This window comes from Microtus ochrogaster, chromosome 19 (assembly GCF_000317375.1).
Source record: "Microtus ochrogaster isolate Prairie Vole_2 chromosome 19, MicOch1.0, whole genome shotgun sequence".
In the NCBI taxonomy this organism is placed as follows: domain Eukaryota; kingdom Metazoa; phylum Chordata; class Mammalia; order Rodentia; family Cricetidae; genus Microtus; species Microtus ochrogaster.
This window is the reverse complement of record NC_022021.1, coordinates 47,831,067-47,857,506: the sequence shown is the minus strand read 5'-3', so window position 1 is coordinate 47,857,506 and position 26,440 is coordinate 47,831,067. Positions and strand designations below refer to the sequence as shown.

Below are 26,440 nucleotides of genomic sequence, written 5' to 3'. Positions count from 1 at the left end.
CTCGAACTCACAGAGATCCGCCTGCCTCTGCCTCCCGAGTGCTGGGATTAAAGGCGTGCACCACCACCGCCCGGCTTGGTTTTGGTTTTTTGAGACAGGGTTTCTCTGTGTAACCCTGGCTATCATGGAAATTGTTATGTAGATGAGGCTAGTCTTGAACTCAGAGATCCACCTGGCTCTGCCTCCCACGTGCTGGGATTAATGGAGTGGGAGACCAGGTCTGGTAACAAAATTACCTCTTTTTAAGATCCATTCATTTATAAGACTAAATAACCACATAGCAGTGAGTGGAGAGAGACAATAACAAGGCATAAAAAGGGAAATCCTTGTTTCCCTGGGAAAAGAAAGTTCACAACCAGAGCACTAGATATTTTTATCTTACACTGTCCTGGTGTGTTTGATCAATGTGCTTCATCCTCCTACCAAAATCCATAGGGTACAGAAAACAAATAATTAGATACAATGTACACTTCTAAGTAACAAAACAGCGTAGCAGATTACAAAGTAAAAAAAAAAAACAAAAACAAAAAAAACTGCAAACCCAGAAAATTCTGAAAGCTTATTGATGAGCTACTAAACCCATTCTTCTAGTTGCAGACAGTTTTATTCTTTGAATATATATCCACATGGCATGCATTTTAAATCCTTACTGTTGATGATGTAACAGGAAAAACTTTAGAAAACTCTCATCACTCACAAAGAACTCTGATGAGACACCACTCATTAAAATGGGTGCAAGTGATCCAAAAGAAACTTCTGTGTGGACCGACTGGACTACAACGGCTCCTCCACACCTCAGACTGTAGAACAGTGTACAGGCGTTCAGGCATTTTTAACGTTACAGTGTAGACTCAACACCAACGAAAACAAAAACCACGAAAGTCTCTGGAAATACACAGCTCGTCACTGGGGAGTTACAAAGCTTCAGAGTCTAAAAACCTCATAAACGTCTGAGAGACGTCCTTTGACAACAAAAGGACCAAGGAGAAACCAAAAGAATTATCTCCATGCCGGGCAATGGTGGCGCACGCCTTTAATCCCAGCACTCGGGAGGCAGAGCCAGGTGGATCTCTGTGAGTTCGAGACCAGCCTGGTCTACAGAGCTAGTTCCAGGACAGGCACCAAAGCCACAGAAAAACCCTGTCTCGAAAAAGCAAAAAAAAAAAAAAAAAGAATTATCTCCACAACAACATAAGTTTCAATGCACATGCGAAAGCCTGCCTTTTTGTTGAAATATTTAGACCTCAATGCTGCCCCTGACCCCCTCTTCCCTACCCACCTGAATGCACGGGGGCTGCTGCTTGTATCTTTACATCCCAAGGCCCTTGTCTTTGCTCCAGAAATGTCACCAGGAATGGCTTAGAACCGGCAAGACCTGTTTGCATGAAAAGGGAAGAAGATTAAGTGTTCTCCTACTGGGAACTGACATGGCCCTTCCAGTACACTGTTTATAAGAAAAGAGATGATGAAAGAAATTCCTGCAGACTGTCAGCTCCTTACATGTTTCCTCCCAGGACCACTACAGCACATGAAGGAATGTACAATGTCCAGATTCTGAGTCTCATTGTAAGGGAACACCATTAAATTTGAGTTGTGAATCACTTTCATTAAGAAGTGTATTCCAGGGGGCTGGAGAGATGGCTCAGCGGTTGAGAGCATTGCCTGCTCTTTCAAAGGTCCTGAGTTCAATTCCCAGCAACCACATGGTGGCTCACAACCATCTGTAATGAGGTCTGGTGCCCTCTTCTGGCCTGCAGGCATACACACAGACAGAATATTGTATACATAATAAATAAATATTTTTTTAAAAAAAGTGTATTCCATGCTTCTTCACACCACTGAATTTCTAACAATCCCACCAGAGTGACTGCTCGATGAAATACAATTCACACCACTGAATCTCTAACAGTCCCACCAGAGTGACTGCTGGATGAAATACAGTTCACACCACTGAATTTCTAACAATCCCACCACAGTGACTGCTGGATGAAATACACATTCAACGCTGACAGTTCAAATAGTGGGATGCAGTGACATTTCATTTTTATTTTAATAAATAAATTTTGCCTGAAGATCAGAAAAGTAAGACAGCCACACTGGCCCGCCTTACAGACGAGGTAGCAATGACACACACCTTTAATCCCAGTGGCCATACTAGTTGCCATAGAAACCAGGAAGTAGTGGTGCATGCCCTTAATCCCAGAATGAGAGAGGATTATAAAACAGGGAGAGAGCTCTTGGTCTCATTCTGAGGTTTCCTGGAGGCAGGATCACCATTTTCAGACTGACATCAACGTAAGAGCCACTGGCTGGCTGCTTTGCTTTTCTAGTCTTCAGGCAAGTTTTATTTATTAAAATACAAATGAAATGCCTCTACAGTGGAATGCTTTTAGCTATGGAGCAACCTCCCTAATTTTTCTGAAATCGAAGGATGTGAAAATCACTGTTGAAATGCTTCCATGAGATACCACACAAAGTGAATAAGTTACACATTGAGGTGAAATAAGAAGTCACTATAGAGGAGATCCTCACCCAGGAATTCAAGGTGGCTATAATTCTCCAACATCACATCCCTGTACAGATTCCACTGAGCAGACTGCAGGCATTCCCACTCTTCTGGAGAGAAATCAATGGCCACATCCCAGAAGGACAGCATTTCCTGAAATACAGACAAATAAATGATATCACACTTTAAATTAATTAAAATCATCAATTATAATATAAATATCAAGAGTCATTGGGATGGATACTTCTCCTGTCAACTTGACATGGGCCATTTGAGAAGAGAGAAACAATAGAGAAAATGCCTCCTTAAGACTGTCCTGTAGTCAAGTTTCGGGGGCATTTTCTTAACTAGTGATTGATGAGACAGCACAGTCCACTAGGGGTGGTGCCCACCCTGAGCAGGCACTCCTTTATGGTACAGAAGAGCAGGCATGGCAAGTCAGTAAGCAGTGTTCTGTGGCCTCTGCTCCAGTACTTGACTCAGGTTCCTGCCTTGACTGTCCTCAGAGATGGACTGTGACCTGAAGTTGGAGTCTAAAATAAACCTTGTAAATGGACATTTCCTGTCCCAACCGCCCAGTCTACAGAACCAACTCAGAGGCTGAATATGAATTATAAGTGATCAGCAGACAGCTCGGGCTTATTACTAACGAGCGCTCACATTTTAATTTAACCCATATTCCATATTTACCTTTTGCCACATGGCGGTACCTTTAACAGCATGACACATCCATCTCCTGCTCCCTCTGTGTCTACTGGCAGCTCCTCAGCCTCTGCCCTTCTCCTTCCCATCATCCTTATTTTGGTCATCCTGCCTATACTTTCTGCCTGACTACTGGCCATTCAATACTTTACTATACCAATTCAAGTGACAAATCTTTACAGTGTACAAAAGGTTATCCCACAGCAAAACTCTTTCTTATCCAAGATGTCTTTCATAATGGTCTTTATGACAACAACAGAAACCCTAACACAGATATCACACGTCTGCAGATTTGTCCCAGGATGAAAGAGAGCTAGAAATGTCTCTTACATAGGTAGTAATATTCCTCAGATATGTCTGAAGTGGTCACATGATCTCACACTGACCATCAAAAGGAAAGACAAGGGAAAAGATCCTATAAGCTCAGTTGGACATGATCTATTTGAGACTGATGAAATGCAAAATGAATGCACCCACAGCACATGCATGTAGTGCCATGTGCTGCTACACACCATACACGTATGCATTCCTCACAGGAGAAAGTCACGGTGAGGGAGAAGGGATTTCTCAACAGTTCATGTGCACAATCATGAAAGTGAAGTGTAATGAAAATACAGAGACTGCTGCAGCATCTCTGGCTGTGCTGTGGGCTCAGGATTTCTGCAGAGTTCAGCAATGACGCAGATGACAGGGACACGGGACTTGAGAAGAGCAGCCAAAAGGTAGAATAATAAGAAAGACCTCCCGGACTAAATACCACCTAAGTTGTTGAACTTTGTTTTCTAAACTGCAAGAGAAGGACCAACAACTGAGAATTTAAAATAGAATACACGCCACTGGATCTTCTCATCATTTTCCCTCTCTGCCTTTTCTCTGACAGGTACAGATGAAGGGGGTTTGTGGTATTCATAAAGCAAGTTTTTGCACATATGACACCTGAGCATCAGTGTGCATAGCTGAGAAATACAACTGATGCTATTTTCACATTTCAAATTTTCTAAATTAAGAATTTATGTTGTTAATATCTTATTGAGTAAAGTCCCAGAATGATCTATAAAAATAGTCATCCTTTATTTTACCTTTTTACTGATGTACTAAAATTATCGGCAATACGTGCATTGATGTGTTATTGTCTAGTAAATTCATAGGTAGGATTTGGATTGTTTTTCTCAGTTATGGTATGGTCACCTCCTCAAACGTAATCTTCAACGCTCCTGAAAAGTGCACTACATAACACTCACACACACCCGTAGTCAGGGCAACAGTACCTGGGGCTTCTCCTATCTCACTGTTCCACAGCACCCACTTTCTTAGAAAGTCCCCAAGCCTTGGTTTATTGATGAACAACTAATCAGTCTCCAACTTCTGTGAGATACAGTTTTTTATAGTTAATATATCGATGAGATCATATATTATTTAGGCTTGTCTGCCTGAAAATAATTTCTAGTGTCACCAACATTGTCAAATTGACAAGACTTTATTTTCCCTGAAAATTATTGAATTAAACAATATAAGTACATCATTTTCCCTTCTGCCTCCTCACTGCAACTTCTCTCATGTCCCCCAACAGTCCATTTTGAATGTATGAAGTATTGTTCTCTAATTATTATTGTTACACAGAGCATACGTACACACACACACACACACACACACACACACACACACACACACACATATATATACATACACATGCATACACATAGCTATATCAATATGAATGGCCAATTCTGTTCAGTGTTACCTGTGCGCATGTTTTGAGGACAGATCACTTGTTACTGGATGAATAGTGAGTGGGCTTATCGCTGTGGGAAACTAATTCTCCCTCTCTTAGTGATTCTTACGTGCCTATACTTCTCTGTTAGCTAGCAGATTGTGCCCTGCATAGGATCATGAGCCAATGCCACTGTTTAGGGCTTGTTCAAGCAGTCATATTGTTGGGGTGTCATGGGTGCAGCTTCCCTTCCCTTTCTGGAAGGTACAACCTCACAACAGAGTTCCGGAGCTCCTGACTCTCATAATCAATATGGTCCTTTCTCCAGAGATATTCCCTGAGCCTTCTGCACAGGAATTGTGGTGTGGTGTATTGATGGAGGAAGGTCATTGGTTAATTAAATAAAGAAGCTGCTTGCCCTGATAGGTTAAAACATAAGGTGGGAGGAGTAAACAGAGCAGAATGCTGGGCGGAAGAGGAAGTGAGGTCAGACTCAACAGCTCTCCTCTTGGGGGCAGACGCCTCAGAGAGACACGATGTTCCACTCTTGCGGGCAGAGGCGAGAGCTCTGCTCTCTGAGGCACACACGATGAAGTTCCGACCCAGGATGGATGTAGGCTAGAATCTTCCCGGTAAGCGCACCTTGGGGTGCTACACACAGATGATTAGAAATGGGCTAGTCCAGGTGTGAGAGTTCGCCGAGAAAAGGGCTGGAGCTAAAGAGCCAAGCAGTGATTGAAAGAATGCGGTGTCCGTGTAATTATTTCGGGTAAAGCTAGCTGGAGGCGGCCGGGGTGCTGGGGACGCAGCCCCGCCGCTCCTATTACTACAGTGTATCTACTCGGTCAGGGCATCACAAGACAATAGTTCTCTGGATTTGAATGTTTTAGTTTTCCATAATGCTCTCTGTGCTGCAGTGAGCAATGTCTTTAACAGGCAGTGACAGCTACACTTCAGTGTAGGTCTAGGAAAAGCATCTGGAATGCAGTTAGCAACTGTGATGCTTTAGTGGCTCCAGCATGCTCTCCTCTGTAACTTAAGAACTAAGACGTCATCAGAGACAACTGCTGCTAATGCCGAGATGTGGGAGACACGGGGGCACCTTTAGGGATTCAATGTCACACTGCTCATGGGGGTGGTTCATGGGAATAACAGCTAAGCAGGACGAAAGCTCACCCTTAGGCAGGAGACCTTGGGGTCAGGCCCAGCTCCAATCCTCTGTGTCTTGTGTCACATTCCTACCAGAGCACATTCCTGCCTTTGCAAAGAAAGGGGAGGAAATCACGGATGCCACCCTTTCTAACTGTATGATAACCAAGAGCAAGGGATCGCCACGGGAGTGGAAAGAGCCAAGAGCTGAGCACAGATGCAAACATGTTTCTGTGAGAGAAATAGAGCAGGTCCTCAAGGGAGAACGAACCGCAAGGACCACTCCCTAAGCCGCCCAGGCCTGGATCCCCCTATTCCACGTGAGAGGCAGATCGGCTGTCGTAAAGCCAATCTATGAGATGCTGCAGGTGAAGGGCAGTGTGTCTGGAAACACGATAGCATTTAAGATGAATCTTAGCCAATACAATTAATGGCAACCGTTTCAAGGGAATTTCAGCCTGGTGAAATGAACTTTCTATGGGGAAGAAATGCAAATGTCTCACCTGTGTTGGCCAAACTGTCATTCATTAACATTGCTACATATTCACACTATTATTGGGAGGTCGATATACTCCTCCATGAGTGGAGGCTCCTCTCAGATTCAAGCCTAGAACAACAGAATGGACAGGGTAGATATATTAAGAACTCTTTCATCTCCTGTCCCTCAGAGATATCTTTTCAGAGAGTCAGACAAGACTGAAGACTAGCAGATTGGTGGGAAGTCAAAGCCAGATGCACAGAGAGGACTGGATTTCTGGTCAGGATCCTAACAGTAGTGAACCACCAATCAAAACAACCTAACTACTGATTACATGCCACAAGGCTTAAAATACACACTATATACATCATGAAGGAACAGCTCCTGGGTCTTTGTCTCAGCTCTATACCATAAGTGAGGAATGAAAGAGCCATTTACTTTTGCTTTAAGCCCCCCGCATGACTCAGAAAGTGAAATAAACCATGAAAAAATATGGAAGGCCAAATGCAGTATCTGCTTTGGAAACACTAACTGCAATAATTATAATTTTAATTTCAAAAGATTATCACTTTGCATTTCACATTAGGTGTCTAGATATATTTGCAGATTTTAATAGTTCATACATTGTTTCTGAGTCTTCTTAAAGCAACACTGTGTGGAGTATGTCCAATACAGATTGGGGCCGTGCACTCTCATAGACCTGACTTAATTTCACATAGAGACTGCAGAATGGAGAGAACAACAGAATGCAGATATTGAAGGAGGTAGCCATGCAACCACATGCACCTTTCAACTCAAAATATGTCGCTGCATTTGATAACGACTAGGGAGGACATCATGGCAGACTCTCCTATAACCAGAGTTGACAACATGATGAAAATCTGTGCTGCTCAGGTTTATTCCTTGCATGTGTTTGACCCTTGCTCAGGTCATTTGCAAGTTCTCTCCACGGCCTCTGACATAATCACATAGATCAATTGGCAGGAATTGAATGTCATCACCCAGCACCTCCGCTCCAGGGTTTTCCAGAGATGACATGTCTAACTAACACAGCATGGTCATGCATGAGCTGTAAACACAGGTAACTCCTTCCCTCACACTGACATAGAGCACAGTGAATGAAGCCTGGGAGGAAAGACACAGGACTGTCAGCAAGGGGAACTGGACTGGACCTGTGGAAGAGCAGGACCCGCCATTAGCAGTTTGCTTACTGGTTGGCTCCGCAGTGCCCATGTGAAGGACAGCGCAGGAAGTGGTTTTGTTCTGGCTCACTGTAAGAAGCATCTGCTCACAGAGCAACCTCTGCTGTAAGGACAGGGAAGGTATCCCAGCTGCAGCTGCAGAAAAAGACCCAGGAATGAAATCACAGCAGCCGAGTCTCAGATTGAACTGAAAGAAGCAAACTGTAAGAAACCAGAGAAAACCAGAAGAAAGCTGCATCAGGTCAAGACAGCAACTAACACAGATTAATATGCAAAAAGAATGAACATTCGCTGCATATAGGAATCTTCAAGCAAAGCAAAGAGAATTCTTCTTCATAGAGTAAACTCAAATGATTGTCTGAACACCAAAATTTAATGTCTTTAACAAAAGTATGTTAGTAAAAATGTTTACATTACGCCCAGAATGGGTTAACAGAAGTTAAGGAGAAATAGCTCTTAAGTCTGCAAAGTGGGGGGATTACATGGATTTGCCCTGGTGTTCACTGTAAGAAACAAGAAATGAGCCACACAAAGTATCATATCCATGAAATATGTTCAGATGTTTTCTGTCACAGACTCGGGTAGCCTAACAGGCCTTGAATTTGCTGTGAAGCAGGGGAGGACCAGAGGGCCCTGCCTCCCCTCACAAACGCAGAGATGACAGGGATGTGCCTCAGGGGAGACTGACGTTTCTTTTCTATCACAGGTCTGGTTACTAAAATCCCAGCAATACACACAGGTCTGGGAGTTCTCCTCACCCGCTGACCTGACACAAAAGCCTGGCACTGTAACACAAGGCCATGAGAGCTTTTCACCTGTTCCTAGGGACCCTGCTTCTGGACCAGCTCAACAAGCTCAAGGCCACATCAAGACGTTGACACAACCACCATTGTGGGCCAAGCAGACATTCTGTCGTTTTCACAGTTACTCCACCCTACATTACAGATGCAGGACCTTTCAAGTCTTTAAGGGAACCCAGATCTCAAGGTGAGACCTGGAGTCAGCTTCTCCAGTTCCTTCTTCCTGCAGAGGGTCCTCTGTGTGTGGGCTGTATGTGTGTTCTCTCCACCCTAGTCACAGCTTTCTATAGCAGCTGATCCTGGCAGATGTGTCTGCTGTGTTCCAGAATTTCCCAACTGAGACTTTTGTTTTGCCTCAGATTTTTCCTCTTTTAATTCTTTAACTGGCAGACAAAAAGAACACAACCAAGGCCTCAAGACCAGTACCCTAGGCCAGCTAAAGAGGGCAGGAAGGACCAGAAATCCGTTTGCTCTGTAGATACTGAGAAATCTGACAGCATCCCTATGAGAATGGGTCAGAAGTGAAGCAGGCTTCCCCACCAAAGCTGCTCAGTGAAGTGAGCTCCCAGCTCCTCCTCAGGAGCAGGCAGTCAGCTGACCATCCTTAGCTTGATCCGGGACCTTGCGCTATCACCTACTCCGCGCAGCTCTCCTGTCCCAGAAGCCCAAGGCGGACTGGGGCTGCACGCGGCGCTCAGGGAACAGTCCCTATAGCCCTCACCCCAGCCCTGACCTGCAACCTCACGTGACCCAGCCAGTTGAGCACAGCACCTCCAAGGCAGTTTCTCCCGCCCTCTCACCCAGCCCAGGTCAGCTCCCTCCAAGACGGACCCACACTCCGCAGTGTGCCTAAGGCAGCGCTGTACCCTGGACCAACCTTCATGACAGAGACGCACCTGGAAACCACAATAGGACCGGACTGTCGCCCAACTTTGGGGAAGACGCACTTGTAAGAGACCAAAAGCCGGAAAGGGGTTTCCTGGACTGCTCCCAGTGGTGTTACAGCGCTGCAAACTACATTTCCCAGAAGTCTGTGCGAAAGAATCCCCGGAACCCAGGCTGGGAGAGTTCTATGGTCTTGGATGTGTTCTGGCTGCCAGCAGTAGAGGGTGGGAGGAAGGAAGCACAGTGAGCAGGACCGCTTTGTGCAATGACGCTGTTGTTCATCTCCAGATCCTCAACACGAGATTGTGAATGTGAGTCGAGTCTTTGACAGAAATATTCGCCTTGTGAGTTTTCTGGTCCATATATTGTGATTTTAATCTTACTAGAGCGTTTAAATATCATGTTGACTCAGTTTTACTTTACAATAACGAAGCAATACACTATTGTGAGACTGAGAAGTATCTTTTAAAGATGATTTTGAGGGGCTGGAGAGATGGCTCAGCGGTTAAGAGCACTGACTGCTCTTCCAGAGGACCCGGGTTCAATTCCCAGCACCCACACGGCAGCTCACAACTGTCTGAAAATGTAGTTCCACGAGATCTGACACCTTCACACCAACGAACATAATAAAGTTAAATAAATAAAAAAAAATTAAAAAAAAATAAAGATGATTTTGAAGCCAGCCGTGGTATGTCTGACCGTGCTCCTAGCTGCTCAGCGGTTACGGGACAAATGGACCTGGGAAGAAGGCTGGACTGAAGAATTCAAAGAGACCTTGTATCTAAGTAAAAAGGAGATGGCAACGCAAAACAAAACGAAACAAACACGGGCTGAAGCAGTTGAGTATAATCTAGACTTTGACTTTATATGCAGCCCCACAAATAAACAAATAATCCTCATTCCTCTGTAGTGACACTCTGCGTGAGCCTTACATGGAGCTGACTCCACAGTTGTAAAACAGTGTTGTGTGAACATTGCTATCTCTGCAGCGCGGAGGAACTGGTGAGGGAGACAGCCGGTGTAACCACTGCACAAAGTTAAACGTCTGACTCTCTGACAGTTCCTTGCAAAGACCTCCCATAATCCATCTCAGGAATTTGCCACCTGTCCTTCTGTCCCTTGAAAATTTCAACTAATAATCTGTGTAAGCAATTTCGTTTTTGTGAGAGCGCTACTAGAATTTTCTCCACTGTTGTTCACAAAGTCAGATCAATATTCACCGCCCGGTGCGCTAGGAGCGCGTGCTCACCTTCCAAGGGAAGGGACCCTGGTCCCGGATCACTTGGAACTGAAACACGGACAGTCCCAGTGTAGAATTTTCTATATTTCTGCCATGGGTATATGCTTCAGATCCAATTCCACTTAGCTGTCACCAGCGTGTTCCATGAAGTGTGACCCCACAGGGACTGTTAGGAGGGACACTGAACATCTGACCAGTGATATGGTGGAGCGGTTCTCTTTAACAGTGTGGCACATGGCACTGCACATCCAACCTTAGTGTCTAAAAATCTAGGACGAGGTGGGCCGTGCTGTCATGTTCCACTTCCATCTTGGGACAGTGTCCAGCACCATAGCACATTTTCCTTCTTTTGGGGGCTTTCCTAGAAGTATAGTTCTGAGCACCAAGCCGCTACAATGGGCCTCCGCCTTTCGAATGAAATTCCACTTCCGCAAGACAGAGCTGTCCATGGATGTGCTCTTGGCTCAGAGCAAATTAATGTAGGCTCTGTACAAAGTGCCAGGATTCCCGATATTCGAGTTAATCTCTCATACAGTTCCTGGAGATTTTACATTGTCTATTACTTTAAAGTCAGTGTGGTTTAGAATGATATTGGCATCTCACAGAGACGGCCAAGATTCCCCTAACATCCCTATCTTCATGAGTCAGTGAGTTTACTACTGAGATGGCAGGCAGAAGTGTGGATGAGGGATTAAAATAAGAGCACACACGATTCAAAGGAGAAACGTCAGCAGTACCGAGCATCTGAGTGGACTCTGGGTAAGAACTCGGGAAAGTTGAATGCCTTCAGCTCAGTGTATGGCTTCCAGGGAGCCCCTCTGATGAGGAAGCCTTGTGCTTTCCTGCCTGGTTTACATACTAAACTCAGGGTATCTGGCTCACACCCAAACATTGCCCTGGCTATGATCAGTGTGACTTTTTCAAGCCTGAAAGAAAAAAAAAATGTGATTTCTTATGTGTTTATAGAATGGCACTTCCTCTGCTGTTGTTTAAGAAATATTTGCAGCTCTTATATAAGCTAGAGTTTTTTTTTCATCCTGTGTGAGAGTATTTTTCAGGTTGCAGTAATAAAGAAAATTACCTTCAGAGCATATGAGACTGGATTTCTTCCTAAGGACATTTTTAGAGACACAAGAAAGTTTCCCTAAGCCCTCGCTACTCTGAGGAATCTTTACTACCCTCGAGCAAATGTGGGAGCTGGTCTCCCAGTCTGCGGTGTATATTACATGTTTTACTCAAATCTCCACATCCCTTAACCTATTACTTCTCACCCTTAAAACAGCGCACGCCCTTAATCCCAGCACTCGGGAGGCAGAGGCAGGCGGATCTCTGAGTTTGAGGCCAGCCTGGTCTACAAGAGCTAGTTCCAGGACAAGCTCCAAGGCTACAGAGAAACCCTGTCTCGAAAAAACCAAAAAACAAAACTAAAAACAAAAAAACTATGTGACTCTCCCAACTTTGTGAGCTTCTTTCTTGTTTCTTCATTCCACTGAGTGCCCCTCCATGTGTGGGGTGTAGGACAGCCAACTGAACCCTGGAAGACTCTCAGATTGACTGTTTCCCTCAGGAGCCATTGCTTCTCCACTCAGGGTGAGACATAACGAGACCCTTATGCAGCCATGCTTGTTGCAAGGCTGGGTTTAGCTTGTGTAAGGGTTGTCCAGGTAGTATTAGCCACAGCATGTCCATGCATGAGCTGGTACTGACGTTTCTAGCAGATACTCACTATATCTGACTCGGATGTTCTTTCCACTTCTCCCTCATGCATCCTTGACTTTTGGAGTTAGAAGTGTGCAAGGGGCTCCCTTACAATGTGTGATGTAGGTGTCACCTTTGGATTAGGGCCCTCCACAGGCTATTATTCTCTGCACTCTGACCAACTGTGAGTCCGTGAGTTATTCTCCACCTACCACACAGTATTTCCAGGGGGGTGTGGAGAGGTGCTACTTCATAATTGTAACTTTGCTACTGTTATAAATTGTAATGTAAAAATTTTTGAAGATAGAGGTTAGCCAAAGGGGTCCCAACCCACAGTCTGAGAATCGCTGATTGAGGTCCTCTTCCAGGGCTGAAGAATCCTTTTTATGAAAAACGGAGATGCAATTTACTTGAATAAAGTTTCCAGAGTGGAGGAGGTGCGGTGTCAGACTAACCTAGCCTCTCCTAAGCCATTTCATTCCCTATTTGTTTTATTTACTTTAAAATCTCCGATTGCAATGGAGGTGTAGTCTGTTGCCCTTGAAACCATTTCTACACAGGCTATCTTTCAATTGTCAAAATTTAACAACCAGTTAATTATACAGGGCCTGACCATTAGGCCAGGGCTAGTAAACTTTTCATTCAGAGGTCGGTCCAGCGAGCTGTCATGGCCAGTCTTGTTAAAAGCCATGATGGCTAGTTTTATGTCAGCCTGAAGCAGGCTACAGTCATTTAAGAGATGGGAACCTCAATTTGGGAGAATGTTTCTGTAAGATCTGGTTGTCGACAAGACTACGGGGCAACTTCTTAATGACTGATGTGGGATGGCCCAGTCCATTTGGCATGCCGTAAGAAAGCCGCCCGAGCACTCCCAGAGAACAAACCAGTCAGCAGCACCCCTTGCCCCGCCCCCAGCAGTTCTGGCCTACAAGTTCCTACCCAGTTTGGACTTCTGTCCTGACTCTCTTCGATGATAAAAGCATTGTGGGACCCTCTGCCAATTAAAGCCTTTTCTCCCCAAACTTGTCACAGTGTGAAACGTGATCCTATCAAGAAAAACCTGGAGTCAGTTATCAGGGCAAAAGCTGAAAGATCAGAGAGGCAAAAGAGCGGCCACACTTCTTACCTCTCTGAATCCCCAGACCGAAACGGGGTGATCCTGTCTCTACGAATCCTCACACTGAATGGGGGAATCCTGTCTCACCAAATCCTAAGACTGAAAATGGGGGGCGGGGGAGGGCATGGTCCTGTCTCTGTGAAACCTCACAATGAATGGGCCTAAGATCCCGTCTCCACTGTGTAGTCGGAGGTTGCTCATTCATTCCCAGCCACCCTGACCTGAAATATTCAAACACAAACCCTATTAATTACAACACTGCTTGGCCAATGACTCTAGTGTATTCCTAGAAAGCTCTTACATTTTAAATTAACCCATTTCTATTATTTTCTATTTTACTATGAGGCTTGTGGCCTACCTGCAAGATTCTGGCTGCCGGCTCATGTCTTTCTCCTTTGGTGGCTACATAGCATCTCAATGACTCATCCAACTTTCTCCCAGCATTCTGTTTAGGTTTCCCACCTAGCTCTATTCTGCCCTATCATGGGCCAAAGCAGCTTCTTTATTCATTACCTAAAAAAGCAACACATATATAGAAGGACTTCCCACACCACCACAGGCCTTATATTCCTGTCACCACCTCCCTAGTGTTGGGATTAAAGGCATGTGCCTCTCAAGTGCTGAGATCAAAGGCATGAATCTCCCATGTGCTAGGATCAAAGACATAAGATCCTAAGTGATGGGATCAAAGGTGTATGTACCACTGCCTGGCCTCTGTGGTTAAATAGTGGCTAGCTCAACCCTCTGATCTCAAGGTGAATTTTACTTGTCAGGACACAAACAACATATAGAACATTTTTCCATTTTTGTCTAAACAAAAAGCAAAGGTTTTATTTAGCATAGAAAAACTATATACAATAAGTACAATAACTATACACAAATATATATATATATATATATGCAGTAATCACATTAACAATGTGAATCCATTAGCATTTGACAAATTCAGAGAAAATACTCCATTATGTATCTTATCTTGGTGAGTCCAACTACTGCTAATATTTTTAGAACTGCCCCAGCACCTTCAGCTCCCTTGAGGACTAAGTAAGTATTTTCTCAAGTAATGTATAAATCTTCCCTATCTTCTGTTGATATGGGATTCAAGGAAACATTAAGATAGGCACAATAAGCTAGAGATTTTCTCTCCTGTTTTCAAGTAATGTATGATTTGGGAAATGATTTTTTAAATTCAATTACCTCTTTAACTATAAAACATTTTTGAACATTTATCATTAATTTGGTTGTTGCTCTTGGTTTATTTTTTATTTTAATCATTCTCTTTCCAGTCCTCTATATAAATTAAGACCTGCCTGTATAATAGTCCTTTGTGATGTTCATGAACTTCAATTTAAAAACAAAAAAGATGCTGGGAGCCATGTGGATTTCTTGGGGGTTCCTGAGAACAGCCTGAACAAACTCTCCTTGTTGCAAGGCGCTCGAGAATCTGACCCATTTTTGGCAAGGCCAATGGCTAGTGTGCTGCACAATTCTGGGCATGACCCCAGGAGCACTCTTCTTGCTTCCCTTATACAAATTATTGCTGGTTAATTTGAGCTTCACTTTCTTAGAGCTATGGATGAAAGGGTTATTTACAAAAGGAAAACCTTCCCCCTGAAGACTCTCCTCCTGGTGAACCAGAAGGGATGTTATTAGAAATACAGAGTGCATTTGAGTTAGCCCCTAAAGTCTTTGATGTTTCAGGTGTGACCATGAATTCAGGCTTCTTAAGAACAGGGTGTTAAATGCACCTTGTGACTATCCTGAAAGCGTCACAGGAGTTCAGGACAATATTACAAATTTGCATAACTGTTGTAGATAGAATGATTTTAACCACAAGAATCTTAGAGAAATGTTAATAAATAGATGATATCAAGGGTTAATGGAGCCGTCTAGGAACAGGGAATGAGGCAGAATCACATGAAGCCCACAATGCTCTCATCTTTAATAGCTGTGCCAATACTGTAGAAAGTCGGGGGGAGAAACACATGAGAATGAGAGAAAAGCAGTGCCAGCTATAAAGAGTAAGCTTTTTAGTTATGTAGCTTACAAGATGATAGGAAAACTCCTGGTATATTCCCTATAGGAGATGTTAGAGTACAGAATGAAGAACGAATTGGTCCAGCCTCGGCTGATGAGTTGATGATGATGAGTATAGATTTGACCAGAGCGAAACATAACCGCTAGGGGCAAAATTCTCCTTCTGTAACCACAAATGCAGCCAGCTAAACACACTGTTCCACCAGTATGTGTGCCTAGTTAGAAGACGCCCTCTGTTGTTTGCTAGATCGCATGTGCTTCTAATATGAAAGCTATGAATCAAATAGGCGATGATTAGCAGTGGGAAGGTTGGGGCCGGAAAGGGAATGAGGTGACGGAAAAAGTTGGCAGGTATCGTAATTATTATTAGAAACTTAAGAGAATAAATAAGATTGAAAAAATGTGTAGGCAAACTATTGAAACTGTAAAAATAAAAATGGCTCAGGCTATCTGGGCCACTTGTTTGAAACAGAAGGTCAGAGTTTTGTCACTGAGCTGACTTTACACACCCGTTCCAGGTCATCAGACCCGCTGGGAATTAGGAGATAGTCTCCCAGAACTCTTACTCTTAAATGAACCCATATTCCTTATCTATGCTTTGTCACGTGGCTCATGGCTTATTATCTCATTTTCTACACATCCTGCTTCCTTGTTGGCTGGCTGGCCTCTCCTCATGACTCCTCTTTCTGCTCTTGTTTCTCCCGGCACTCACAGAATTTCTAGTCAGAATGATTCATTTTATATGTTTTATGGGCTGAAGACGGGTAAACTTTTTTTTTTTTTTTTTTTGGTTTTTTGAGACAGTGTTTCTCTGTGGCTTTGGAGCCTGTCCTGGAACGCGGGTAAACTTTTTAAAGACATTTGTAGGATTTCTCTCCAGTATGAACTATCATGTGTCCAATGAGCTTATAAAGATTAACAGTCTTTGCCACATTCTCCATACTTTTAGAGACTGTGCTCAGAATGAATTCTCTCTCTCTCTCTCTCTCTCTCTCTCTCTCTCTCTCTCTCTCTCTCTCTGTTGCCTAAGGGATGAAGATGAGTAAAATCATTTACCAGCTCTCCACCCTTGATGGTTTCTCTCCAGTGTGCTGTCTTGTAGCGAGCTGCGTGATGTCACACCTGATGGAGATGTATAATCAACTCCTGAGATGGCTAAGGCCTGACCTATGGTATGATAACGCAATGATTATCAGCTGCCTGCATATGCGTGAACCTATGGGCAGTGCCTACCTGTCAGTTTGGTGTTGGCAGCCCATGCCTACTTAAGGGCTGGGAGAGGTTTGCCTGGGGAGAGAGAAGAGAGAGAGAGGTCAATGAAGAGAGAGAGGAAGAGAGGAAGAGAGGAGAGAAAGAGAGAGGAAGAAAAGGAGAGAGAGAGAGGAGAGAGGGGAAAAGAGAGAGAGAAGTGTAAAAAGTCCTGGAATAAACTGCAGTGAAAAGAGCTCCGGTGGTCGGGACGGGACGAGGTAGAGCCATGACAGTTGGTGGCCCGTATGGGGACAAGCTTACGGGGAACCTCCAAACCTTTCTCCGTGGAGCCCAGAACTTGCTGCAGTCAGGGGGTGCACCAAATAATCCTCAAGGTAAAGATTGGGGATCCGCAACAAAAAGCGGGTTTTCCGCTCTCACCGGTAGAAGAAGGGAGAGTGGGGGTAATAGGGCCGCGACCAAAGCGGACGGTTTAAAGTCAGAGCCACGATCAAAGTGGACGGTTTAAAGTCAGAGCCACTATCAAAGTGGATGGTTTAAAGTGAGGGCCACGACAAAGTGGACGGTTTAAAATGAAACTAAAAGGAACAATAGGATATTAGAATGGGCGCTTCAACATCACACCTGCTTTTTCTGACTCTTAACGAGCTGTTACGGAGCGCTTTGGAGAGGTTTTTGGCTAAATGTGACACAATTGCTCTTTGGTTTGCCGTCTCTGGCAATCTTAATGTGTCATCCTGGGATAGGCTTGGTAGAGATCTGGATTTTGCCGCTGAACAAGGTATGCTAAGGAAGGGAATTATACTCATGTGGTTTGAGTTACCGAGACCTCCAGAGTTTGTAGTGGAGAGGAGAGAGAGAGAGGTCAACGAAGAGAGAGAGGAAGAGAGGAGAGAAAGAGAGAGGAAGAAAAGGAGAGAGGAGAGAGAGAGAGGGGAAAAGAAAGAGAGAAGTGTAAAAAGTCCTGGAATAAACTGCAGTGAGAAGAGCTCCGGTGGTCGCGTCATTCCTTGCGGGACGAGGGTGGCCATGACACTGTCTGAAGTTCTTGAAGGTGTGCAAAGTAGAAAAGCATTTCCACACTCAGCGCACTTGGAGGGGTTATCTTCAGAATGGAGTGTTTGATGTCATCTAAGGCATGAAAAGGAAGAAAAACATTTGCCACACTCTTCACAATGCTATGATTTCTCTGCGGTATGAACTTTCTTGTGTCTCCAAAGGGATGAGCTATTACGAAAGGCTTCATGACACTGTTCACACTTGTAAGGTTTCTCTCCAGTGTGAAGTGCTTGATGTCCCCGAAGACTCCTGGAACAGGAAAAGCGTTTTCCACATTCTCCGCATTTATAAGGACTATCTTCAGAATGGATTATTTGGTGGCGTCTGAAGAACAAGGATGAGTAAAAACAGCTGCCACACTCTTCACACTTGTAGGGATAGTCTTCCGAGTGAACTGCCTGATGCCGTCTGAGGGTTGAAGATGAGAAAAAACAGCTCCCACACTTTTTACACTCGTAGGATTTCTCTGCAGTATGAACTCTCTTGTGTTTCCAAAAGGTTGAGTATTTACGAAAGGTTTTGTGACACTCTTCACACTTGTATGGTTTCTCTCCAGTATGAATTGCATGATGTTCCCGAAGACTCCTGGAACAGGAAAACCATTTGCCACATTCTACACACTTATAGGGACTGTCTTCAGAATGGATTGTTTGATGTCGTCTAAGGGATGAAGATGAGGAAAAACATTTGCCACACACTTCACACTTGTATGGTTTCTCTCCAGTGTGAACTGTCTGATGTTCTTGAAGGTGTGCAAAGTAGGAGAACCTTTTGCCACACTCTGCACACTTGTAGGGATTGTCTTCAGAATGGATTGTTTGATGTCGTCTAAGGGATGAAGATGAACAAAAATACTTGCCACACTCTTCACACTTGTACGGTTTCTTTGCAGTATGAGCTGCCTTGTTCCCAAAGAGAAAGGCAGGCTTAGTAAATCCTTTTCCATTCAGTTCACACTGGTATGACTTCTCTGCAATATGAACTTTCATGTGTCTCCAATAGGATGAGTGATAACGAAAGGCTTTGTGACATTCTTCACACTGGTATGTTTTTTCTCCAGAATGAATTATTTGATGCACCTGAAGTCGTAGAGAACAAGAAAAACTTCTTCCACAATCTGCACATTTGTAGGGATTTTCTCCACAGTGAGTTCTTTGATGTTGCTTAAGGAATGAGGGATAGCAAAAGGATTTGCCACATTCTTTACACTTGTAGGGTTTCTCTCCAGAATGAATCCTTTGATGTTGTTTCAGCATTGAAAGATAGTAAAATGATCTGCCACAGTCTCCACACTTGTAGGTTTTTTCATCAGTGTGATCTTTCTGGTGTATAAAAAGTGATGAGTGAGTATTGAAGGCCTTGTGACATTCTTTACACGTGTAGGGTTTTCCTCCAGTGTGAAGTCTCTGGTGCATGGAAAGGGTTTTATAAGAACCAAGGGCCTTACCACATTCTTCACACTTGTAAGGTTTCTCCCTTGTATGAAGTCTCTGGCAGTGACTATGTAGTGAGTTATAATCAACATTGGATGTTGTTCCTGTTAAGCAAAGTTGAGATATGAAGAAAAGCTAGGAAATATTCATCATACTTACAGTACTTTTATGTGGAGAGATTTATTCATACATATTGAAACATCAGTGACAAACTACAGTATATTTCAAACCAATAGGCAATGAGGATGAAGAATAAAATATTGTAGCTAGAAATAATTTATACTCATAGTAGAATAATAGGCACAACAAAATAGAGCACAGGCATAATAGCTAACTAAGTTGTAAGAGCATTTTACTAGCAGAAATAAGCCTATTAAACAATAGAGATATTATCTGTTTATGAAATTATAAAGTAGTCAAGCCTTAAACAAAGTTAATTGTGATTGTGTAATTCTGAGTCATCATCAAAATACAAAATTTTTATCATCCACATAGAGTTTTATTTTGAAAGGATATGCTGTACAAAAAGTCCACTGCTGGGAGCTGCAGACCCACAGACCCTGAACTTTCTATGACCTTTTTGCCTGCTGGAGGTAAACATCTTGTTTTTTTATGCTTATAGCTGCTCTGAGCACAGAACCCTCGTGAGTTCCTGATAACAAGGATGTGGTTTCCAGTGGGCTTGCAATGGAAAATCCTGAGAGCTAGGGTGTGGCTACTAGTCAAGGAGAGCACTATATAAGCTGCCTTGGAACATAATAAAATTGGCATTCTTGCTTCAAGAGTGACCCATGTTGCTGGTGTTCTTTAATCCCCAGGCCCTTGCCAACTCTGGTTCCAGGTGGTACAGGCATCACAGTCCACAACAAGATGAAATAATATAGCTCAAAAATTCAGGACAAGCCGGGCAGTGGTGGCGCACGCCTTTAATCCCAGCACTCGGGAGGCAGAGGCAGGCGGATCTCTGTGAGTTCGAGACCAGCCTGGTCTACAGAGCTAATTCCAGGACAGGCTCCAAAGCCACAGAGAAACCCTGTCTCAAAAAACCAAAAAAAAAAAAAAAAAAAAAATTCAGGACAAGATTTTATGTTTTATTTGGAGGACAGGAAAATATATATCTGAAACATATCAAGTCATGATAAAAAGAAAAAAAAGCTTCAGGCTTACCTGTGAATTAGAGTAGTTTTGCTGAGACAATATATTTGTCAAGTAATAGATGAAAAAAATGAGTTATTTCCTGATGTGGGAATGTCATATATCAATCTGTTGATTTCATTGGTTAAGCAACAAAGAAACTGCTTGGCTGGCCCTTGTAGGTTAAAACATAGGTGGGAGGAGTAAACAGAACAGAATACTGGGAGGGAGAGGAAGTGAGCTCAGAGACTCAACAGCTCTGCTCTGGAGCAGAGACAACATGCTCCCATCTCCAGGGCGGACGCGAGAGCTCTGCTCTCTGAGGCACACGCTATGAAGCTCCGACCCAGGATGGACATAGGCTAGAACCTTCCCGGTAAGACCGGTGCTACACAGATGATTAGAAATGGGCTAAATTAATATGTGAGAATTAACCTAGATGAGGCTAGATAGAAATGGGACAAGCAGTGTTTAAATGAATACAGTTTGTGTGTTGTTATTTCGGGGCATAAGCTAGCAGGCAGCCGGGGTGCTGGGGACACAGCCCCGCCACTCCTATCACTACAATTTCCTCTTTTGTTTAAATTTGCTTTTTCAACATAAGGTTTCTCTGTGTAGATCTTGTTATCCTGGAACTGATTTTCTAAACCAGGCTGGCTCACACTCAGAGCTCCGCCTTTCTCTGGCTGCAAGTTCTGGGACCAGTGGAGTAGATCACGATGCCCAAGCAATAAATTTATGTATTTGTAAAATTTATTCATTTACAAGAATGAACAGATATTAGGCCCTAAGTGAGAGAGACAGCGAACAATGTATGAAAACAGGAGACTTGTGTTTACCCACGAAGTAGAAATTCACAAAGCAGAGCTCATGGATACTTTATAATCCTACACTGTCCTTCACCCTGTGCTTTATCAATGTGTTTTATCCATCCACCAAAATATATAGGGAATGTATAACAAATGATATTAGGCTATACACACCTCCAAAATAATAAAAAACAAATCAAACTGCAAAGTAAAGAAAAATTTTGAACCCACAAAAGTTTGAAAGCTTAGATCTTCCTGGCTACAGACAGTTTTAATCTTCAAATATATTTCTACAAAGGGTATACATTCTAAATCCTTATTACTGAATGTATGATAAAGAACAATTTAGAAAATATCTTCATCAAAGACTAAGAACTCTGATGGGAATCACTTTCCTCAACATGAGTGTAAGTGACTTGAAAGAAATATGTGAACTTAGTTTTTTACAATGGTTTCACACCTAGGCATTTAGAAAGGTGTGCATTTTTTTCTGATGTGTAGAAAATAGTACAGACTCTGTTACTGAAATTCCCAAAGGGACTCAATTTTTCCTGAATGTTACCCAAATGCTCCACCAACTAAACAATCCTGCTGAGAAAATGTTCTCAGGCAGCCTCCCCAGCAGCTGTGGAGAATCCACTGTTTCACAACAGAAAACATTAAGGTCTTGTCAAGAACTCAAACCTCGTCAACTCCCAGGCACATTCCCTTAAAGGAATACTCTGCCTGGTGAGGACCGAGCTATAGGATCTCTCTGATATAGTGATGTGCCATACGGTCCACGTAGGGGCAGTACATCCTCCACTGCGGAACACAGGTCACTGTGGTAGGCACCAGACCAGAGCCTGCAGGGTAGACGACAGGAGTGGAGCCACCACACATCCGAGGAGCCTAGAGAGCACACGTAGGTCTTGGACTCTAGCTCGGTGTGTGGAAAAGATGGTGCAGCCAGGCTTTCTATGTGTTGGAGTCCCATTCTGCTTGTTCAGGAAACAGGAGATACAATCCGAGTTGGTTCCTTTCTACTGGGTCTGCAAGCCTGCTTCCTCTAAGATACACATTCTATCTGCTCTTGGGACTCCTTAGCCCTGTGGCTAAGCTCAGCCTTTGTCTCGGCTCCACCAAGCCTAGATACTCTTACTTTTGCTTCCAGAACTTTCTGAGTTGCTTCAATGTCTAGTTTATGGTTTTCTGTTTAAATGTCTCTAGGCTGCAGGTACTTATGTATTTAATGATTAGAGTCAGCACGTCCCTGTCTAACGAGAATGAGTATATTATCCTAAATACTGAAATCTTTATAAAAGGCAAAACACATATAAAACTATTCATGTTGTCTGCTTACATCTAGAGGCACACAGTACAGCTATGGATATCTAAATTACCATGTTCAGTCTTATTGAGAAACAAATGCCATTTAAATACAGATAATAGTTTTATAAATTGTTAAATACTGTTTTAGCTCACTGAAAAGCTGGCTCTGGTAAAAAGATATTCCCCAACCACTTCAAACCCAAGCACATTTCTCTTCAATTTTTTTCCCCAATGCCCTTATTCTTGGTCAGGCTGGCTCCCCGACTCCGTGACAGGCAGAGGAAGAGCAGCAGAACCGCTCAGGAAAAGACAGCATGAGCTTGGGAAAAGAAAAGCTAAGGGGTGAACTTCTTCAGAGGGATGCTACTATTAATTGCCTCACGGGAAAAAGAAGTGTAGAGCAGAAACAACCAAATGGGCGGCTCGTTATTAAAAAAGGATAAAAGAGACACTCTGTCTAAAAGCAATCAATAATAACTCCAAAATCAGAGTCAGCTGAATTCTGTTAGATGCTGTTAACATCAACTAAAGCAGTCTACATACTATCTAAATCATAAAGACGAACGTGTTATGTTTACTATAAGGTTGACCTGGAAACTTCCACGGCATAACGCTTTAACAGGTACTATTAATGCGTCACATGACCCTCGCTGTGCAGTTCGGATTCAACCTTCTTTAATTTAATGATGTTGCACAGTATCCTCTAAGCTGAACACCATCCTCATAACTCTAGCTGTGCTTGTTAAATGTTAATATCCCTTCAAACCACAGCCGTGCTTGTTAAATGTTAATATCCCTTCAAAAACGGAGGAGACGGACAACATTGGGCCCTCCCCTCCCAGCTGCATGGAACTGGTTCTCAATTGCATGGGGTTTCAAGGTTTCCTAGAGATGCTAGGGTGCATAGGCCAGAAAAACTAAAGCTGGGTAGCTGGATGGACCTCTGCAGTGATGTGATGAACACTGTTACATGTACTATTATACATAAAGCTGTTATATGTACTGACTAACAGACAACATACAAATAGATACTAACAACCTCCCCTATGGGATATTTTCTTAACTCAAAGGGTAAATTTATTTGTTAAACTTACGATATCTCATTTGAAGTTGCCTACTCAAGGGAGTGCAGTAATATGAGCAGCAGCGGGCTGCGTCCCACCACCCAGCTAGCTTTACCCAAAATAATTATGCAGAAACTGTATTCTTTTAAACACTGTCTGGCCCATTAGTTTTAACTTCTTATTGGCTAGCTCTTACATATTGATCTAACCCATTTCTAATAATCTGTGTAGCCCACGAGGTGGCTTACCAGGGAAGATCTTAACCTGTGTCTGTCTGGAGTGGGAGAATCATGGCGACTGCCTGACTCGGCTTCTTTCTCCCAGCATTCTGTTCTGTTTTCTCCGCCTACCTAATTTTCTGTCCTATCAGGGCCAAGCAGTTTTATTTATTAGTTAACCAATGAAAGCAACAGATAAGATACAAGACCCACCTCCATCAAAGGAGTATATGTAAAGAATCAGATGCCTGGGCCCAAGGGAGTGATGTGTCTCAATGGATTCTGCACTCAGTTACAGATGGAAATCCTGTTCTACGCTTCCACTCTTGGTTCTACAAAAGTTGTTCTCATCCAAGTCTACTGGCATCTCTAAACCTCTTGCTGGCACGCCAAGTTCCTCTGCGTGGATCAGTGAAATCATTTAAAAAGATACCGAAGATATAACTGAGGTTATATCTCTGATAAATGGGTTAAATTACTTAGATTAATTATATAAATAAAAGGCAAAACCTTTAAAGCTTGAAGGAAGTCACTTTAGGCCTGTCTATGTAAGACAGTTATGGAGAGGAGATTTAAAGATAATACACTTAGTAATCAAAATTTATTAACATCCCTAAGGTTATAAAGTTTTATTCATGTTGAAGAAAAACACTGAATACTGAATTAAAGAACACTCTCTAGTCACTTATGTCTTTGCTAACTTTGTTAAACTGCACCCACTTGGAGAAACTGAGTCACGACAAGAACAACTAATTGTCCATCTTTTTATTCTTACATGTTTCCCTTTAAAAAGGCCAGGCTTCCCCCTCTCCTCTAACTGTATTCCTTCTGATTTATCAAGCTTCTGAACGTAGGTCAGGGGCACTGATTTAGCTTTTATGCAGCGACAATATAAAGAGCTGGGGAGAGTGAAGTTCCCAGAGCCTCCACGGACTGTATTTATATTTAAAGTTTATTTCAGTATAAGACAGCTTCAGTTCAGCACCTGGAAATTCTAGGGCTGAAATTTTTAACAGAGATAAGTTATTTACATTTAGCATATCCAAATCTGATAAAAGTCACTAATTTACAGTAAGATGTTAGAACGAAGACAATTGAGAACTAAGAGTTATTGAGTCACCTACTGAGAGATTAAACATATTTAGTCTTCCCAAAATTGTGTTTGTGTTTATAGTCATGGTCAGTACAAATGTAATTCATGTACAGAGACAATATTAGAGGGAGAGAAAAATTTATACAGCCTTCAATTATACAGTCCTCTGTATGTGTTGTCAAAGTTAAGCAGGGAACAGACTGTCCAAATTGACTCCTGCTTGTCTGAGTTTTATCCAATTGCTCCGCACCCCCGACGTGTTCTAATCAACAGAACTGATACTGTTCAGCCTCTGTCACTGCCTGCCTCTGTGTGATGGAATTGTGGGTTTGACTTTAAAAACCCAATCACGCTCACTTTGGTGTAGACATCTTTCTGGCATGAGTCTGCTCGCAAGCCCAGCAAACACATGAGTCTTCTGCATAGAACAGCATTTCCCTGAGTCTTCATTACAATGTAGATTTAAAAAATAAAAAACCTTGGAGATTTGCAGAAAAACATACACAGCCCACGATGGGGAAATTACAAAGCTTAGGAGAACTAAACCACCATGAATGTCTGAGACATCTTCCTTTGATAACAAAGACGTGACGGAGAGAGTATCTCCACAACAACACCTTCTTTCAACACACATGGGAAAACCTGCTTTTTAGCCCCCTGAACCCCTCATACCTACACACCTGGGTGCACGGTGGCTGCTGCTTGTCTCTTCCCATCCCCAGGTCCTTGTGTTTGCTCCAGAAATGTCACCAGGTGTGGCTTAGAGAGGACAAGACCTGTTTGTAGAAAAGGGAACAAGATTGTTGGAGTGTCCTTGTACTGGGAACTGACATGGCCCTTCCAGTACATTCTATAAGGAAAGAGATATGAAATAAATGACTACAGACAATCAGTTCCACACATGTTCCCTCCCAGGACCACTACAGCACACGGAGGAATGTACAATGTCCAGATTCTGAGTCTCATTGAAAGGGGAAAACGTTAAAATTCGTAGGAATTTTGCAGAGTCACTATATCTGGGGTAGACATTAGGATGAATACTTTTCACTGCATGTAGGGTAAACTTTAGAGTGAATATTTGCTTTCTAGACGTACTTTGATCATGGAGAATCAATGCGGAGAACAGAAAGGGATTTCTGTGGAATACAGCGATTGTTTCTCTTAGATTAGTCCATATTACAAATGTCTGTCGTAGAGTAACGGACTAAAGACATAGGGCATGTGATGCTTTCCTTTAGAGAGACAAATACATTAGGTTAGGAACCCTGGTGTGAGGAAGTACTTCAGCCAAAAAACAACATTGTGTAAGAATAAGTAGCCAGGCGGTGGTGGCGCACGCCTTTAATCCCAGCACTCGGGAGTCAGAGGCAGGCGGATCTCTGTGAGTTCGAGGCCAGCCTGGTCTACAACAGTGAGTTCCAAGACAGGAACCAAAAAAGCTACGGAGAAACTCTGTCTAACACAGGGATGTGGGGGTTGGAGAGTTGCTTTAGAGTTTCTGGAAATTACTCCTAGAGTCAGCTCTCGATCTTTCTCCAAATTGATCTATGGACTCAATTCTATCAAAATTCCAAAAGTCGCC

The 26,440-nt window shown here is 43.1% G+C and overlaps 2 protein-coding genes across 6 annotated transcripts in view; both read right to left on the bottom strand.

The window, feature by feature from the left end:
• Positions 1 to 26,440, bottom strand: part of LOC101997559 (zinc finger protein 58-like) — a 34,969-nt gene that overhangs the window by 3,082 nt on the left and 5,447 nt on the right. Inside the window, exons 1-4 of one of the 5 annotated variants that reach the window (XM_026783849.1) lie at positions 9,445 to 9,521; positions 6,572 to 6,675; positions 2,533 to 2,659; positions 1,280 to 1,375 (exon numbers count right to left, since the gene is read on the bottom strand). In XM_026783849.1, coding sequence (XP_026639650.1) covers positions 1,280 to 1,375; positions 2,533 to 2,659; positions 6,572 to 6,592 — 244 coding nt within the window. In that variant the 5' untranslated portion in view covers positions 6,593 to 6,675; positions 9,445 to 9,521. Of the gene's footprint in view, positions 1 to 1,279; positions 1,376 to 2,532; positions 2,660 to 6,571; positions 6,676 to 7,757; positions 7,953 to 9,425; positions 9,577 to 26,440 lie in introns of those variants that run through there. The other 4 variants (XM_026783850.1, XM_005356686.3, XM_026783851.1 and 1 more) reach the window with 4 other exon arrangements.
• Positions 17,718 to 26,440, bottom strand: part of LOC101998041 (zinc finger protein 58-like) — a 9,396-nt gene continuing 673 nt past the window's right edge. Inside the window, exons 2-3 of the mRNA XM_026783847.1 lie at positions 25,539 to 25,634; positions 17,718 to 19,333 (exon numbers count right to left, since the gene is read on the bottom strand). Of these exons, the coding sequence (XP_026639648.1) occupies positions 17,916 to 19,333; positions 25,539 to 25,634 (1,514 nt within the window). The 3' untranslated portion in view covers positions 17,718 to 17,915. The remainder of the gene's footprint in view (positions 19,334 to 25,538; positions 25,635 to 26,440) is intronic.